The 18,790-nt window shown below is 41.2% G+C and overlaps 2 protein-coding genes across 2 annotated transcripts; both read right to left on the bottom strand.

The window, feature by feature from the left end:
• Positions 1-1,789: 1,789 nt before the first annotated feature.
• On the bottom strand, positions 1,790-10,487 carry LOC124285360 (BPTI/Kunitz domain-containing protein-like). Its single transcript, XM_046721573.1, has 3 exons — positions 10,312-10,487; positions 3,449-3,607; positions 1,790-2,070 (listed from the first exon to the last, which is right to left on the bottom strand). The coding sequence occupies exons 1-3, from the start codon at positions 10,337-10,339 to the stop codon at positions 1,886-1,888; spliced, it is 372 nt and encodes a 123-aa protein (XP_046577529.1). The 5' UTR covers positions 10,340-10,487; the 3' UTR covers positions 1,790-1,885.
• A 1,599-nt stretch (positions 10,488-12,086) lies between these two features.
• On the bottom strand, positions 12,087-13,589 carry LOC124285436 (BPTI/Kunitz domain-containing protein-like). The gene is made up of 2 exons (XM_046721661.1): positions 13,298-13,589; positions 12,087-12,256 (listed from the first exon to the last, which is right to left on the bottom strand). Exons 1-2 carry the CDS (start codon positions 13,587-13,589, stop codon positions 12,087-12,089), a joined length of 462 nt encoding a protein of 153 aa, XP_046577617.1.
• Positions 13,590-18,790: the final 5,201 nt, after the last annotated feature.

Here is an 18,790-nt window from a genome sequence, read left to right as displayed (position 1 = left end):
TGAGGACATTTATATAGGGTCTGCTTTCATTGCGTGCCACATGCAACAATTATAAATGATATATTATTATTTTTTCCCATGACAGTGGACGCATTTCCGTGTTACATCTCAGCACGCTGGCGTGGAAGATAGGAGTGCACTTTATGAATAATGAATATCAATATTTGGACTGTGGCAAAAAAATGTCTCCAAAACATCCTGTTTGTCTTTCAGGGTGTAACTGAAATATGGGCTAAAGGCAGTTGCTTACAAATTACTTCTTACAAAATAGCATAATACATTTTGTAACTGTCCAAAATTGTTAAGGAAAATGCATTGAATTTAGTTTATCAACAATTGGCTATCGCGCGAATCGATCGTTAGTAAAAATATATACTTTAATGTAAAAAATTACATTTCTGTCACATAAGCTGCATAATGATCATTACATCTTTGGAGTAGGCCCCTTTGATACGATTGACAAGATTCATGAAAAATTTGCTATCTACATGCCGTTGTAGACCTGATTTATGGAAACAACGGCATAAAACAACACTGTATCTTTCGCCTCAACACTGAAGTTGTATATTTCGCGGTGAGGTCATTATAAACTTATGTGTTATTGGAATTGGGGAGACTTTTTCTAATGCACGCACGCACGGGCACACACACACATGTGATTTTGTTTTTAATGCATTAAGTGAATGAATGAGTGCGTAGGCGAGTATGGGTTTATGACGTTTTAGCCGTGTTTGGCGGTATTCCAGCAATATCACGGCAGAGGACACCTGGCATGGAGTGGGGCGGTGGGGTAGCCTAGTGGTTAAAGCGTTCGCTCGTCACGCCGAAGGCCCGGGTTCGATTCCCCACATGGGTACAACTTGTGAAGCCCATTTCTGGTGTCCCCCCGCCGTGATATTGCTGGAATATTGTTGACACATGGTCAATAGAACCCGGTTTTGGGGCGTGAAGAGAGAACATTTCAACCACTCGGCTACTCCACCGACCCCATCCAAATTATGACTCTTTAACTAGAAATATTACAAAGGCGATATTCATATCATGACACATAACCAGCCTGTTCCATAATAAGGGAAGGTAATTCTGATGCTTGTTTGAAAATGTATGACCATTATACAGAATGGATATAACATAACTGTTTAAATGTGGAGGGTTAGACCGAGTGGAAATGCTTCACGTTGTTCATAGTCTTGATTATCCATATGGCTGTGTACCCTCAACTTGACTGAACAGAATCAAACCTGGTTTTACGATAATGTTTATATGCCTGGACGTACGTGCATGAATGTCTATGAAATAAATTGAAGCTACAGCTGAACCGTTTGGGGAAGTCTTCGTCCCTAAAGTAAGCACTACGAAAACAAGGTTTCGGTAGCAAGGACATCTTTATACCGGTAGTGTGTGCTGTTGAACGCCGCAGACAGCAATTTTCCAGCAACATGGTGGAGGTCTGTAATCGAGTCTGGACAGGGGACTACAGTTACTGACATTTGGAATACGATGACATGCTTCAACAAACCGATCCCGTTAATCGCCCTGTGCGCTTAAATAAATTCCGATTGGACTACCTGTGATATTTATATCCCGGGAACAGTGTTTATTTTCAGTATTAGTATGTATCATTGCAGGAACCTTCACCCAGGGCATATTTATGTGTATGTTCATTGTATCGGTCGCAAAGGTATATTATAACAGGCAAATTATAAGTGAAGCACCAACACAAAGAAATATTTGACTCATTAAACAACCGGTTGACTTTGGGTTCTCAACATATCACAAAACACACTGGGAATTACACCAATTGAGTTTTATTGGTTACAACGTCCAAATCTTTCTGGACAGACGCTCTCGTTACAGCTGCACATTGTTTAAGGATATGTAAGCCTTAATATGCCCATCCTCTCCGACACTGGAAGCGACACTCGTAAAGTGTTTTAAAGTTGTTGGCGTTCCCCTCACAGCCTCCATAGCTGAATCTCTGACATCTGTTTGTACGTTTGTTGTACCACCATCTGGGGATGTCATCGTCACAAGGACCCGGATCTCTGGGGAGGCTGCAGAGGACACCGCCTGGACACGAAAGGGAGAGGAATATGTTGTATTAAAACGTGTTGAAGAGCTACCAAGATTAACGCCACCCACACCACCATGACGACGACCACCACCACAACAACAACCACCATGACGAGCACACCAACACTATGACGACCACACCACCACCATCACAACTACAACCACGCACGCGCACACAAAACAGCAACATAAAACACAAGAAAGCGCCAGGGAAACATAAATTTATAAATAATGATATTGTTCTATTGTTATATCGTACATCTAAACAGGGAGAATAGAAGACGCTGTAGATTATCCCCGATCTAAACAAAGAATATTATGAATAGAATAATGAGAAACACTGTAACCATAAAATGAATTATACTAAAGAGAGGTTTAGAAAGAAGTAACTTGTAAGTTGTCTTTCCTTGCATGTATTTTTCTATATTTTCAATATCATTATCATTTGTCTTCTTATATTAATTCATTTTTGTATTTCCATGGTGTAATCCCCTTTTAGATGTGCTGAAGTAGTAGACACTAAAGAATTCTATCATTCTCATTATGTCCAACTAATTATAATCAAGAGGGATGTGTATGTACCTCAACACAAACAGACCTATGGTTTCGGGAAACTTAAAACGTCTATCATTACGGACATAATGTGTTTGAGTAATTATACAATCACTGGAAGTACCTCTGTCATTTTAATACAATTTGCCGAAAATTAGTAATATAGTGAGTGAGTGCGTGCTAAACGCAATATTCCACGTTATAAACACGTTATCGAACCCAGGCTTTCGGCGTGACGAGCGAACGCTTTAAAGATGTGGTTACCCCCATTGCTATTTGTAAGTAACAACCTTTACGTATTTCACACAATACAATGTATCATATTACTTAAAGAATAACCAGCGAGGTACATATAGGACATATTTCCCGTAATCACTCGTACCGAGTTGGTTATTCTATTTATTACCCATAATGTAATTTAAAAAAAAGAACCACGAAATAAAAAACACCCGGTGACAGGACTTGTGACCTCTAATAGCTGATTCGTATTCATGTGCGTATTAAAGCTAACTTCTCTAGCGGTAATAACATAACTTCGCTATGATAATAGTACCTCATAAAATAAAATCACTTTAACATACAACAAAACTATCTTTTATGGAACAGTGTATTAAAATTAGTTAACATGATAACAATGATCTTTAAAATGCAATATCATTGAACTTAATAACAGTTAAAACGATATTTGATCAAGACAGTGCGCCGGAACATCGTTCAATCACGACTGACGTGTGTCTAGTGACGGGTGACGGTGTAGTGTTGAAACACACTTTGGCAAAAACCTGTCAATTTTTGGGAAAGTCAACGGTTTAAAGTACTCTACCTCCACATCTACGCCTGCAGTCCTCTAGAGTGTCGAAATTGTTGGCATTCCCCGGACACCCTCCGTACACGAACTTCTCACAGAGACACGTCCTGCTGTTGAAGTAGTACTTAAGGAAGTAACCATAACAATTTCCAGGGTCTTTGGGCAGAAGGCACACTGAAATAACAGTTGGGGTATAGTATGAATTACAAGCAGTGCTGAACACACTAATCAATCTGTAATTATAAACGGAGGCGGGTAAATCTTTTTTCAACGCAAAATATACTGTATATATATCTATCAGATTCAGGTTATATCATAAGCGTGTTTATAAATTAATGTAAAATAATGATGATACCACGTGTTTGCGGTAGGGCTGGGACGTGTAGGAAAAAATGGAATCGAGTATCCGCATGTACTTACCCGAATCGGAATCGAGTACCCGGAAATGTAAGGAATAAAGCGCTTCTGTCAACTTTCTGAATATTCAATCACGAGTTGACAGACATTTTTGAAGAAAACTTGAAATGATAGCAATAAGACACTGAAACTGAACTTAGGCTATATAATTTGCGTTTGTTTAAACAATATAGAGAGTAACACCATTACTTACATTCCTCCTTAAAACACAGATTGAACTTTTCGCTCCTGCTGTTACTGTAACTTGACTACTCACTGCTCATGCGCAGATATATTATAGTCGTTAATAATAACCTCTTAATCGGACAATACCAATGCTGCAAATGTTTGCTTCGTCAATCATGAAAAAAACAAGGTATTATCTGCCCTTGCCATTACAGAATTCTCTCCTTTTCCGGGTGCTTGATTCCAGCTGTACCCGACCCGGATTCGAGTACCCGAGTACCCGTCCCAGCCCTAGTTTGCGGTGAGCGTATCCTGACCAACCGATACAAACAGGTGGAAATGGAAGTAAAGTGTTCATCATATGGCACATCTCAACATAGGGAATCGATTTGTCACCTTGGTAACCGTCAATATCTGAACGTAGAGTCTAATTGTGAGAGTGGCCACGGACATGATAAACAGGATTTTGTTTAGTTGGTTATGGAGCCCAAAGTTTGAATTAGCTAAGAATACTGAAATTCATTAGAAACGCATCGCCCTATTACCATTGATCTTGCAAAAGGAATTTTGACCACAAACTCTGCTCTAAGTAATCTGACTATGACAGATGAACGTGATGCAAACGGAGAAGCACGTGCTTCCCTATGTGACCCACCATTTGCTGAAAATCAGCGTTTCACTGCAAATCACGAGAAAATGCATAAAGCGTGGCGGTTACATAACACATTCACAGATCATTCAACAATCACATCCTAATTTTGAACAGCATTCAATTGTTGACTTTATATAATGCCACGTTTATCAGTTGTTTGGAGAGAAAGAGCTGTCCCGTTACACGGTTACTCCGGGGTTGTCCATAGGTCAAGTGGCCAGAAGGTTTAATTGTCACATTTCAACAATAATCAGGTTATCACTGGCAGAAGACGTGATTTACCACGGCTATGACCACCATGAGCAACGGTCCCGGCCCAAGATCGTCACATCATCCATACACATTTCAGGAACAGGTTGAAACCAGCGTCCAGAACACCCCTACAAGTCTTTGACGAAGGGGTATCATCAGTCCGTAGACGGTAAACCGGCGATGACGTCATCGGGGACTGCGTGCGCGTAGACCCCATATTTGTCCGATACTCACTCAGAAACACCGACAGCAACGGGCACTGTTATGCAGAGTGCTCAAAGCCAAAAAATAGTCTGAAAAGGTGTGTTTTAATTTTTTTCTGGAATGAATCCTTTGATTTTGCAATTTCCAGTTCAGCTGGAAGTTCATTCTACAACACTGGGACTGTAAAACACATTTCCTCCATTTTAGTGGTGGTTCTGGGGACGGCAAGATCATTTAAAGCGCTGCTGGATCGAAGTTTTGTATGAAATGAGGCGTCTTAGATACTCGGGAGCAGTGGGATCATTCAGGACTGAATGTGTGAAAGAAAGCAGCTTATAGGTGACTCGTTGCTGTACAGGAAGACAATGTAACTCGCGCAGGATTGGTGTGATTCGACCCCCTACTAATACACACAGCATGAATCTTCTTCAGAAAAACAACATTTCTGTGGATCTAGCGCCTACTGAACATTAGTGGGACGAGATGGGGCGAAGACTTTCTGCTGGGGCTCAACCGAATAACGTCCATGATTTTGAACTCGCTTTGTAACAAATATACCGTCAGATACCATAGTCAAGCTTTCATGAGGAGGATGATCTTATCTGTGAAAAGATCAAGTGTATCTGTTTTCTCCGCAAATGGTGGCCTGTGATGCGTTTCTAATGTGTTTCAGTAATAGTATAAGTGATAATCTAGCATCAGGTACTGGGTGGAAAGGTCCGCTGACTTGGTTGATGCATGTCACCGTATCCCAGTTGCGAAAATCGATGCTTATGACGCCAGTTACTGGAATGTCCTGACTCAATTGCTTACAGACCACCGTTTGACCGCCGATGGAATGCGCTTTTGAACAACAATCAAAAGACAACTATAGATTTACAAAAAGTGATCTAGCCTCACTGGTTACTGTTAAGCCACCATGACACTTGCACAAATTTTGTCCCCGCACTGCCGCGCAATTCGTCGTGGCAATGCGTGTAATTTAAATGGTAAGCATGAACGCGTGAAACCGAATTTGCGCACTGTTCGCGTCCTGTTTACGCACAAGTTGCACACTTAGCACGCAATGCGTGACGGAAAATGGTGCGCATTGGCACGCATTGGTACGCGTTGACTTGTTTCAAGACATGGTGGAGATGTTAACCCCTCGTCTTGAGAAGAAGACCACATTCATGAGAGAACCGCTGCGACTCAAGCTGGCAACCATTCTTCGCTTCCTAGCCACTGGTAATTCCTATGCAAGTCTACAATACAGCTTCAGAGTTGAAGCTAAACAAACGGCAAGTTCTGAACAGAGGTTTGCAAATCCATCATTGAGGTTTACAAGGACGAAGTATTCAGATACCCCAAAACTGAAGAGGAGTGGAAGGAGGTTGCTGAAGGTTTTAGTTCCAGATGGAACTACCACAACTGCCTGGGGGCTGTGGACGGCAAGAACGTTGCTATGAAGAAGCCACCCAAAGCTGGATCATATTGCTAAAATTATAAGGGCTTCCACAGCATTGTGCTCATGGCCCATGTAGATGTTTGATACAAGTTCTTGTATGTTGATATTGGGGCAGAAGGTGGTGCTTCAGATGGAGGGACATGAAGAACTGTACTTTGCACAAAGCTGTCGAGGACAACCGAGCCGGACTGCCTGGACCAGCTCCACTCCCTAATGATGACAAGCCTGAGCCATATCATTTCGATGTCCATAATTGGGTCTCTGCAGTGACATTCAGCCAATGCTTCTGTTTCTTGTCGAACAGCTGGCGGCGCTGCTTAACAAATTCGGCCGGCTTCATAGTTCCCTCATCCATTCATTTGTAGTCCGGTATTTCTTATTGCTAACTCTGATCCCTGTTTCTGCTGTGTTTGGGACTCTTCTTGGGGCTCTACTTGGTGCAAAAACATCAGCACTCGAGTGGGAGGGGAAGAAATATCCCTCTCACTCTCTGTCTGTTTCTTGTCCGGTATCTTCTTCCAGTATTCTATCCACCATTTCTGCTCTTCCTCCGGTTGTCTACTTCTTCTTGGCTGGCATCTTGTTGACTGATCGCTGTCGAGTTGATGAATGTAGGGGCTGGCGAATGGCACGCTTTTATGTCGTCGCTGATTCGTACGCCAACAATGCGTGAAGTAGGCGTGCCCAATGCGTATCAATTTCGTGACTAGCGCAAGTATTCGTGTCGTGTGCAAACTATGTGGGAACTCGTCGTGCCATGACCACGTGAACAAGTCGGGACAATACAGTCCCGCCCGCCCGCTTCACGACAAGTGAGAAGGCATGAACTGTGCGCAATCTGTCGCGACCATGTCGCACACAATGCGTGATCGAAGCAGGCCAATGCGTGACACTGCGTGTCAATGCGCGCAGGGCTGGAAAAAACGACTAGTTCACGCGAGTGGCAGGAAGATTATGCGTACCAGAATTTTTGAACGTTTCAAAATTTTCTTTGCACAATAGTACGCAGCCCCGCACAGTTTATGCACACTTCACAACAGTTTACGCCGAATTTACTCATTGGCGCGCAAAATTGCGTACCAGTGCGGGGACAAAATTCGTGCAAGTGTCAGGGTGGCTTTAGTCATTACGATGCACGTACACGTATACCAGGAGCGGCTGTTGTTGTGTTCCTCTTCACCATATTATGATTACAAGAAACAACACATGAGTTTTCGTGACTTTTTTCTGAGCATACTATACCTTTTCCAAGTCTAATGTTTCAGGTTTCCGTGGCAACATGTGTGTAACGTATGTAATATTGGGGATTACGCTGACTTAGTAAAGTACAGATTTTATTACCTTTTGGGGGTTGAGTCAGGCTCCTAATCGCCGAATGGGACTCAACTAAAAGCATTTATAGCTTTTTTACATTTTATCATTTTCCCAAACCACTATGCGTACTCAAGACATGTGTGTTCCTTACACTAAAAACAATGAAAAGATTGGTGGGTATTACTGACTTAGTATGGTGATGTGTGGTAAGTAGGTGACAGAAAATTAAACTTTCATTAACGTAACAGTTCATGTCTAGTATGTCGAGTAGATGAGTGAGTGTTGGGTATTACGCCGCTTTTAGCAATATTCTAGCAATATCACGGCACGGGACACCAGAAATGGGCTTCACACATTGTGCCCATGTAGGCATTCGAACCCGGGTCTTCAGCGTGACAAGACGACCCTTTAACCATTAGGCTACCGCTCCGTCCCTAAGGATATATGAGTAGTTAATTGGCTGGATTGTTGTTTAACGCCGCACTCAGCAATATTCCAGCTATATGGCGGCGGGTCTGTAAATAATCGTGTCTGGAACAGACAATCCAGTGATCAACAGCATGAGCATCATGCTACACAATTGGGATACGATTTGGGAAATATCGTGCATAGATTATATTGTCGTATACCATATTGTCATATAATGTATAATTTAGACACATTTATTCTCCTGTCAAACAGTCGTTATCATTCTCTGGACCTGTATAATGGCGTGTACATGAATGCAAATTAACTGTATTAACTGGGATACGATGACATGTGACAACCAAGTCAGACCACATGACCACCCGATCCCGTTACTTGCCTTTTACGACAAGCATGGATTACTGAAGACCATTTCTACCCTGGATCCTCACGGGTTGTAGATGAGTGGCACATCTACAAGTCAGACCACATGACCACCCGATCCCGTTACTTGCCTTTTACGACAAGCATGGATTACTGAAGACCATTTCTACCCTGGATCCTCACGGGTTGTAGATGAGTGGCACATCTACAAGTCAGACCTCATGACCACCCGATCCCGTTACTTGCCTTTTACGACAAGCATGGATTACTGAAGACCATTTCTACCCTGGATCTTCACGGGTTGTAGATGAGTGGCACATCTACAAGTCAGACCACATGACCACCCGATCCCGTTACTTGCCTTTTACGACAAGCATGGATTACTGAAGACCATTTCTACCCTGGATCCTCACGGGTTGTAGATGAGTGGCACATCTACAAGTCAGACCACATGACCACCCGATCCCGTTACTTGCCTTTTACGACAAGCATGGATTACTGAAGACCATTTCTACCCTGGATCCTCACGGGTTGTAGATGAGTGGCACATCTATTTAACCGTTTAGCTGATATGATAATATTACGTATGTATTGTATACGTTTTGAAGTACTGTTTTGTGATTCTAGTTGTTATCGCATTTGAGAGTTAGGGTTTTCAAATAGACATTAAAGTAATATTTCTCTTGGCTAAACTTTGTTTCTTTTGGTTTTTGAATTTTTTAATAACAGCGACCCCAATTTTTGAGCTAATGCACCGCATTGAGATCACGGGTCAGGAAGAAGGGTATTGGTTCAGCTGTTTTCAGTATGTGTTTACAGACAGAATAGGTAACTAGAACGCTACGCGTTCGGTTCCAATTGAAATTTAGTCGCCATCAATTCAGTAAAGCATATCTCTGATTTTCAAACACACTAGGGTTATCTCCTAATTGTAGTATACCAACAATCCTCCTCCAGCGTGCTGTAGGGTTTATTCAGACAGGGTTGTCGTATTGTGAGCCTGGTCCTATGGACTCCGAGAAGGGACATTGTCGCGTTGTGGCATTGTCGCCCTCTCAAGAACAAGTAAAATGAGGCAATATAAACCAAAACGCGACACGCGACATCGCGACAACGCGACATTTCGCCCATTTGTCGCGTTGTCGCGTGTCGCGTGTCGCGTTTTGGTTACTTTGCCTTATTTTGCTTGTATTTGAGAGGGCGACAATGCGACAATGCGACAACGCGACAATGTCCCTTCCAGGATTCCATATGGTCCTGACCTTAAGATGATGCTAAAAGTTTAAACAATACGCAAAAGGAGGGTGACAGGATGAAAACTGTGAATAAATAGTAATTCTTAATGGATTCTTTTCTTTACTAACTACCCTATGTACAGGTGGCTTGTTCGTCTGTAGTTCGGAGGGAGCTCCGTCCTCAATATATCCACTTGCATATTGCTGATCACTGGATTGTCTGGTCCAGACTGGATTATTTACTGACCGCCGCCATATAGCTGGGATGTTAAACAACAACTGTTTTACAAACAAAACTACAAGATGAAGCCAAACCGACGAGTAAGATCATCAACCTGAATCTATAGGTGCATCATCCAAACCATGTCACTGCTAAACACATTGACTAGTCTCCAACAGTTACCGTCATTGACGCCTTCCAGTTCATCCATCGTCCGCAGCAACCACTACATCTATTACTGCATCCGACGTGTGTGTGTGTGTTAAACTGTGATGCCATAGACAGCAGCGACGACGACATCCCCCCTGTCTCATGTGTTGGTGACACACCTTGTCGCCATGAACAGTTCCTGACACCAAATGAAACCAAACACCACAATACGAAACTTTTTCATCCACGACAGTATAAACGTCAAGAATGTCATATATAAAGTTATGGCACTAGTGCACCCTTTGCCTCAAGCACATTAGTAATGACACGGTTACTCAACGTATAAGTATGTTTAATTGCGAAAACTAACGCAAAAACAATATTTTGCATAATGGTCAAACTGTTTTCGCGATTAAAATATAAATATAAATACTTTTGGAATTAAAATTGGGGTCCGCGTTTCTGATGACTTTATCTTTCACCCAGCCACTTATTGCATTTTTATAGTATTCTGAGAAACTCTTGTCGTTTACTGTGTGACTGTCAATACTTCATATATCATACACACTGATTGTGTATGTCATGGTAATAAATGATATATCATTGTCGTTAAGTACAACAGTCATTAAACACCTTATAACCGTGAAATATACATGTCGTCTTTGTTCTGAGAGGTTCGAATGCAAGGTTAAAAACGATTATGTTTTAGCTTTGTCGGTATCAAACTCGCTAGTTTCACTGAAAGGCTAAAGGTCTAAGATTTTTGAAATTTCCTCCTAACATTTTACACATACCATTTTAATATGCGGTTTCGGATTTCAAAGCATATGAAACATCATGTAGTGTTTTCTCACAAAAAAGAAGGTGGGTGGTGCTTGATTAATGCTCATGTGCATGTATTACAGCTTCTAAGCCAGTGCTTGACAAGAGTGTCACATCGATGACTTGTTGCGCCCCTAAACAGCCTTAAGCTACAATCTACGTCATCAGGTAATAACAGGACATGTTTTCCTTGTGCAAGGGCATCACAAATGACAATCGATCATCATTCCTTCATAATGACCTAAATGTGTCAGGGCGTGATTCAATGCGCTATTGTGACGTAGCACTCTCATTTGTAATCGTCTTCGAACTGCAACCTTATTCAGGTTGAACACAAATTAGGTGTTTGAACATTTAGCCTCGTTTTGGTGCAGCTCCAGAACATGAAATATGTCCAAACAGTAATCAACGTTTTGCCCTAGATTGACGCAACGTGTATAACTTTTCGAATGTGTGCTACTTCCACATTTAGCCCATCTGGTCCATATCTGGCTAACTCAAACTGAGGTAGCTGTCCAAATAATAAACAGCGTCTTACCCTAGATTGACGTCACGCGTATATCGTTTCAATGTGTGTCGTGAAATGAATGTTGCTAATATGTCAACATAACGTCTCTTTGCAACTGCGACGACATAAAGAAACGCCATTTTGTACAAATGAAAGACGTTTGTGCCGTTTGAGCTGATGAGCACATTACAGTATTTAGGGAGTAAATCCTCGAGGACATCGCACCCTAACATAAAAGGGATAGACTGAACAAATTCCAGACTCTCAGTCCATTCGACCAAGGAGGCGCTGTACATATATGACAAGTACGGATATAACTTATAACATTTATTATAGAAAATATTTGAGTAGTGTTCCAACCAAGTGTCGTAGTAAGAGTATATCTATCTGAATATGCAATGGCGACTCCACGTTAAAGTTGGCTCGCCGGAAACACCAGGAACTTCCGCAACCCATTCTGATTGGTGCTTCCTCCAGTTTAGCAGCACTGGAACTGACAGTCCTGAAGAGTGTGGAAGTTGTTGCAGTTGCCCCCTCTCCCTCCGTACACAAATCTTCGGCAGGTGCCAGATTGATAGTCATAGAAGTACCGAGGGTAGTAGCCCTGGCCAATACCTTGAAGAACAGGTTGCAAACAAAGGTTTTCTCCTGAAAAAAAATCAGACAAAGTATAATTACAAATAACATGTGAAATGTGAAGGGTGGTGCAAAGGTGCTAGTTTGATGAAAACGTTCGCCGGGTTCTATTCTGCGCATGTGCGTCACAGTAAATGATGACGTCACAATCTATATTTTGGCAGTCACAATTTTCTTAGTTTAGGCTGCTAAATTTACTTATATATTAATACAATGTCTGTCGTCATAAAGCACCAGCAATATATCTATTTTATGCAGTTGAATTTTGACGGCATGCTTTAATTATCCAGGCATAACAGATCGCTAAACACTTCCTTCTTTAATTCAGTTGAAATGGGCAAAATCATGCGATGATCACTGAAAATGAATGATGACAAAAGGTGTTCGCGAAATGGGTCACCGTGCCCTGGTGGACAGGTAGGCAAATAATAAGGGTTTGTAGCCTGAAGCTGCACAACAGTATTGGCACCATATGGCAGGCCAGTCCTGACCTTAATCCACGGACGAGAGATACTGACTTATATACAAACAAGAAAAATCGATAATTATGATTTTGAATTAGGTCTGTCCTGTACATGTGAAGAGTCCCTGAAAACAAAAATCCCAGGTATGTATTCACATATTCGGAATATGATAGTGTGAATAACTTGCTACACTCCATGTCATGATTCAGTGACACGACCCGGGAAGACCTTCAGTAACCCATGCTTGTCGTAAGAGGGTACTAACGGGATAGGGTGGACAGGCTCGCTGACCTGGTTGACAATTGTCATCGTATCCAAACTGCTTAGGTTAGGACGATACTCATGCTGTTGATCAGTGGATTGTCTTCTCCAGACTCGATGGTTTACAGACCGCTGACTTATAGGCCTCCACATAGCTGGGGTGCGGCGTAAAATTAAATTCAACCATACACTCATCATTACACATGCAGAAATAGATGAATTTGAGCTGAGCGAATCCCAATGAATAATTTAGTCACAGTTGATATTGACTGATGGGTAAGAAGAACCCCAGAAGAACTATACAACCATGTACTGTATCATCACGTACCTCCACAGACAGCGCGGCATTCAGTCAGAGTGTGGAAGTTGTTCGAGTTGCCAGCACAGCCTCCGTAGATGAACTTCTCGCATATACCAAGTCGGTAGTTGAAGTAGTACCGGGGCATCGAGGTTAAACAATGACCTGGGTCCTTGGGAAGCTGGCAGCTGTACTGGTCCCGGTACTGGTCCCGGTACTGGTCCCGGTACTGGTCCCGGTACGGGTACCGGTGGTACTGGGCTGAGGTGAGAAGAACAAGCCCAGCAAGGACAGCAACCAGAGTTATACCGTGAAGCGCCATCTCGCTGTGGAGAGACAGTTTATATACTGATAATGTACATTCATATCTTATACATATCTTAATTAAGTATAAAATATGTAAGTATATCTGTGCCTTTCCATCACCAAGCGTAATGGATATTTTGTAATTTTAAAAACCATCATCAGGTGGTTGAAGGAATTAATTGTTAAATACATATTTTAAATGTGTACAAGGCGTTGCCACAACAGAACTTAATGAGTAAACGTTGTGAAAGGGTTAATATTTTGAGCTGAGAATATTCATTGACCGTAACAATTACCTCATGTGAAAAAGGAAATAATAATTAAAAACATTCAGAAATATCTAGAGGAAATGCTACTTACTAGTTTCTTTCTCAGGTCTCTTGTGAAGCTGTTCTTTATGAAGAGAACATATATAGTCGACCTTGATGGGCCTGATTGATTGACGTAGAAGATTGTGATTGAACACAGCCCCACTTATCTTCTTCTGTCTGTACAAACATAGTTGATGATAGATGGGACAGCAGGAAACCGTGACGGCATCACCTGTCAGCAGGATAACTATTTATCATACATACAGGCATTTTCTAGTTGCTTATTTTTGTGTAAACCTTTTGCACCCCGGACCCTCTCATTTACCCCAAATCAAATCGGGTGTCCCCCAACTTGCTGTCGGTAATATCGCCGATGAAGATATGTTTCAGTGTCAATGTTTCTGAGAGAGTAAGCTTAATGTCTACTCAAGGTTGTACCCAGGTTGAATAGAATATGGCATTGTAAACTTGACGTAAATGGTGACTGTGAAGACTGACAAGATAGTGACAGATGTTGCTTTTTTATTATCAGGATATATCAGTATGAAACGTCAAGGTTAGAGAGTTAGCAGTTTGGTTATACCTTGAAGCAATTCTCACTGGAAAAGGGCAAAAAAAAGGATTGAAATATCATAACTGATAATTAAAATACATTTCACGACGCTGGGTGCTTGCGAAAACAGCTTAAAGACTCAGTAGCAGGACAGACTCACCTGTGGAATTGTGTGCCTGCCTCTCCATACAAGACTGTAATGGTTATGCAAATGTATTTGATCTGATACAATTAAACTATGACAACTATAAAGATTGCTCCTGAATGGTTGAAATTAATTTTGAATTACATACATGTGACATGGTCTATGTCTTTAACATGAGGTGAGGTGAAATTGGGTTTAATGTCGTGCTTGAGAATATTTCGCTCATATGACGACGTGCATGTGTGTGTATGTGTATGTGCGTCTGCGTGTACTAGCCCAGACGGAAGCTGGTTTTATAGTGCTAGCCCACTGAGATATCATGCCGCAGTGAAGCATGAATACCCCACTCAGACACATTATACTGACTCCGAGCCGACCAGTCCTTATTGTACCCATTAATGCCGAGCGCCAGGCAGGGACCAACAAGTACCATATTTTAACGTCATTTGGTATGACGGGGCCGGGGATCGAACCCGCGACCTTCCGCTCTCCGGGCGGACGCTCTAACCACTACCCCACGGAGGCGGTCGTCTTCAACATGAAATGACCCTTAAACACCTACGTAAAGCTACGACATATGTTAGAATCGAAATAGTTGTTTTAGAAATTATGGTTGTCTACCATCACCATATCAGGTCGTATAATACATCGAAAAAAGAAATATATACAATGCCGACCGGGAATTCCGCGCAACTAAGCACATCGATCTCAACACGGCAACTAACGTCTCTTATTTTTTTGTGGTTTACGTGACTAAATATGCTGGTATGCATCATATTTACCTAGAAATATAAGTTTTATTGACGACTATAAGATTCTAACGTTGCATTATGCCATACAGTTGACCTTACCGGCGTTCTCACGACATCGCTTGCTGTCCGGTAATTCTGCTCAGCAACTTATGCGCATAACATCCAGATGGAGATCCGAAGTATGGAAGCGTATTAGGGCTAGATTATTTTCAAAAATCACTTCATCAATGTAAGGAAGAGTGTTTCATATTAAATCCATTTTTGAATAATGAAGAAAACGGTTTAAAAGTCCGATGAAAACGAATTTTCATAAAACTGTCAAATTTATCTGTCAGTTACTGTTATTTACTTACCTTTAGTGATTTAAAGCCAGTCCCTTGTAGAAATGTCCCGATTTCAAGCGTAAATGTCATAGCAGACGATGTTTACCTGGAAACAGAAGTACGTTATTGTAGCTGCGCAGAGTTATCGGACGCGCGTAATTACAGGACTCGATTGTAAATAAAATCATTTTCAAAATATCAAATCTCCTCTAAAATCTCCATTTCTACTAACATGAGCATTCACTCAATGCCTACTATCAGATAACACTGATCAAACAAGATTTGAACAAGAGAGTCGTATGATGCTCTATCAGATAACACTGATCGAACAAGATTAGAACAAGAGAGTCGTATGATGCTCTATCAGATAACACTGATCGAACAAGATTTGAACAAGAGAGTCGTATGATGCTCTATCAGATAACACTGATCGAACAAGATTAGAACAAGAGAGTCGTATGATGCTCTATCAGATAACACTGATCGAACAAGATTAGAACAAGAGAGTCGTATGATGCTCTATCATGATCAGATAACACTGATCGAACAGATCAAGAACAAGAGAGTCGTATGATGCTCTATCAGATAACACTGACACTGATCGTATGAAGCAGATTAAGATCTGAACAAGAGAGTCGTATGATGCTCTATCAGATAACACTGATCGAACAAGATTAGAACAAGAGAGTCGTATGATGCTCTATCAGATAACACTGATCGAACAAGATTTGAACAAGAGAGTCGTATGATGCTCTATCAGATAACACTGATCGAACAAGATTAGAACAAAGAGAGAGTCGTATGATGCTCTATCAGATAACACTGATCGAACCAGATTAGAACAAGAGAGTCGTATATAATGCTCACATCAGATAACACTGATCCAACAAGATTAGAACAAGAGAGTCGTATGATGCTCTATTAAAACTTCGTAGAACAAGAAGCATGCTCGTATGATGTATTGTGATTTGTTCATTGTTGAACACCGCAATATTCCAGTTAGACACGCCGGTCTGTGAATACTCTTGTCTGGACCAGAGAATCCCATGATTGACATCAACACTACGGAGCCACAGTGACGTGCATCAACCAAGCTGTCGGAATAGAGCTCGACATAAAGGGAAGTCTGACTGTTGGAATAGAGCTCGACATAAAGGGAAGTCTGACTGTTGGAATAGAGCTCGACATAAAGGGAAGTCTGACTGTTGGAATAGAGCTCGACATAAAGGGAAGTCTGACTGTTGGAATAGAGCTCGACATAAAGGGAAGTCTGACTGTTGGAAAGTGATTCATCTCATCATACAGTCTTGTGAAACGTTTTTTGTTAGTGTTCATCTTTTTATATAATTCACGTGTTTCTTTTGTTTCAATTTCTACTGGTTAAATAGTGGACAGGAACTGGATCATTATTGAATTACATTACATGGTAAAGTACTTGGCGAAATCTCCCTGTTTTGCCTTCTTCCTGCCTAAACGCCACAAAAATAATGCGCTTTAAATCACCCTCAATGTGTATGTCAACGCGTTCCATAAGTGTATGCATCTATTGGTAGTCTTTTTGTAAGATGTGAGTCTTGAACTGCAACTTAAAGAATACAAGGATGGAGAGAATGTGATCAGAAGAGGAAGGTCAACTCATTCCACAACTGTGGAGCAGTGGAGCAGTGGAGCTTAATGATTTCCGTCCACATGGACAGATTGTGCTGAGGAACAGTCTCTGAACAGATAAAGCGTTTTTAATTTAAAGGTCACATGCAACCAAAAAATCAAACATAATTAAAACACAATTATCACTTCTTCATGACATATAATATGCATTGCTGATTATGAAAAAACAAATAAACAAAATTATAAGCGTATAATCGCAAATCAAAAGTGCAATATTTTGTTCTTGGGTTTACCTCCCTCGAAACGAAGCAGCCGGGATACCGAACCCAGTCAGAGCGGGTGGGTGTGCACTCAAGTGTAACGGCTGGTTCATTAGCAGATGCCGCCTTCATGGCTCATTGTGTGTGTATATATAGAGATGTTGGGTTTTGTAAATACATGCTCATTTTTTGTGTATAACATTTTGCAATCAACAGACATCATAACATGTCATGTGTTCAAGTATCACACCTGCCTGTCTGTGTAATTACATAATGTGACAGAGACCGAACTCGGGCCATAAATCAATGCGTTTTGTTTAAGGTGTATAGCCTGATTGGTGTTAAGTTCGAATTGCATGTGGTCAGTGATAGCAGCTGTGTATTGAATATTGTCATTAGCAGACAGGCAGGCAATAAACACAGGTGTCAATAAAACAAGACATTGAGTCTTGTCTGTGACAACGACATATCTATATCACAGTTAGAAATTCTGTCAACGCTAAATAATGACATTGCTTTTAAGTATCGAACTGAGAAAGTGACTCGGTAAGAAGAACGTGTGGTGAAATAGACAAATGAAATTATATAAACAGTTAATTTACTGTCATAACATATAAAAAGCTCGCGCCTGTGAGATATCAACAAAACATTAGAAAAATAGCTCACACCAAAGCCTTCACCGAGTATTCACCCGACAACCCGCTTCCAAGCTGCGCGAACCTATTTACTTGCGCACGTGCTATGAGCGCAGCCCAGCTGTTGAAACCCGTTTTCCCCAGAAAAGTCTGGGGAAAATTAGTGAAACGTTTGAACTCCGATTTCGCGCGTTCTTTTTCATTGCGTTATTTTTCAACTTTATAAGTTGAATTTGCATTTTTGACGATTTGTTTCGGTATGTCTATACCGAAAGGACTCAGAATCTGCAAAGTTGTGTTTTACGTTGCATGTGACCTTTAAGGGTTCTTTCGTGTAATTGAAGTGAAGGGCTCTCGTTTGACGATTTGTGTCGGTAACGAAACGATACGCTGACTGGTACCAGTCTGGAACACGCATAGACTGAAGACGTTTTTCATGCTGCTTACATCCCGCTGTTAAATTGACGTCTATACCAGTGTAAAATACACTCATTATACTTCCATTATTGCCTATAAATATTTGAGGTTCTCTGATATAATTATTAACTAAACCTAAATGGAATCGAAGTATTCATAACATTTCTATTAGAATATTGCTACAAGCAAATCTAACAGTAGATGTGTATGTGG

The sequence above is a fragment of the Haliotis rubra genome, unplaced genomic scaffold (assembly GCF_003918875.1).
Source record: "Haliotis rubra isolate DU_JTF1 unplaced genomic scaffold, ASM391887v1 Scf36, whole genome shotgun sequence".
Lineage (NCBI taxonomy): Eukaryota > Metazoa > Mollusca > Gastropoda > Lepetellida > Haliotidae > Haliotis > Haliotis rubra.
The sequence above is the reverse complement of the archived record's forward strand: the minus strand, read 5'-3'. Positions and strand labels throughout refer to the sequence as shown.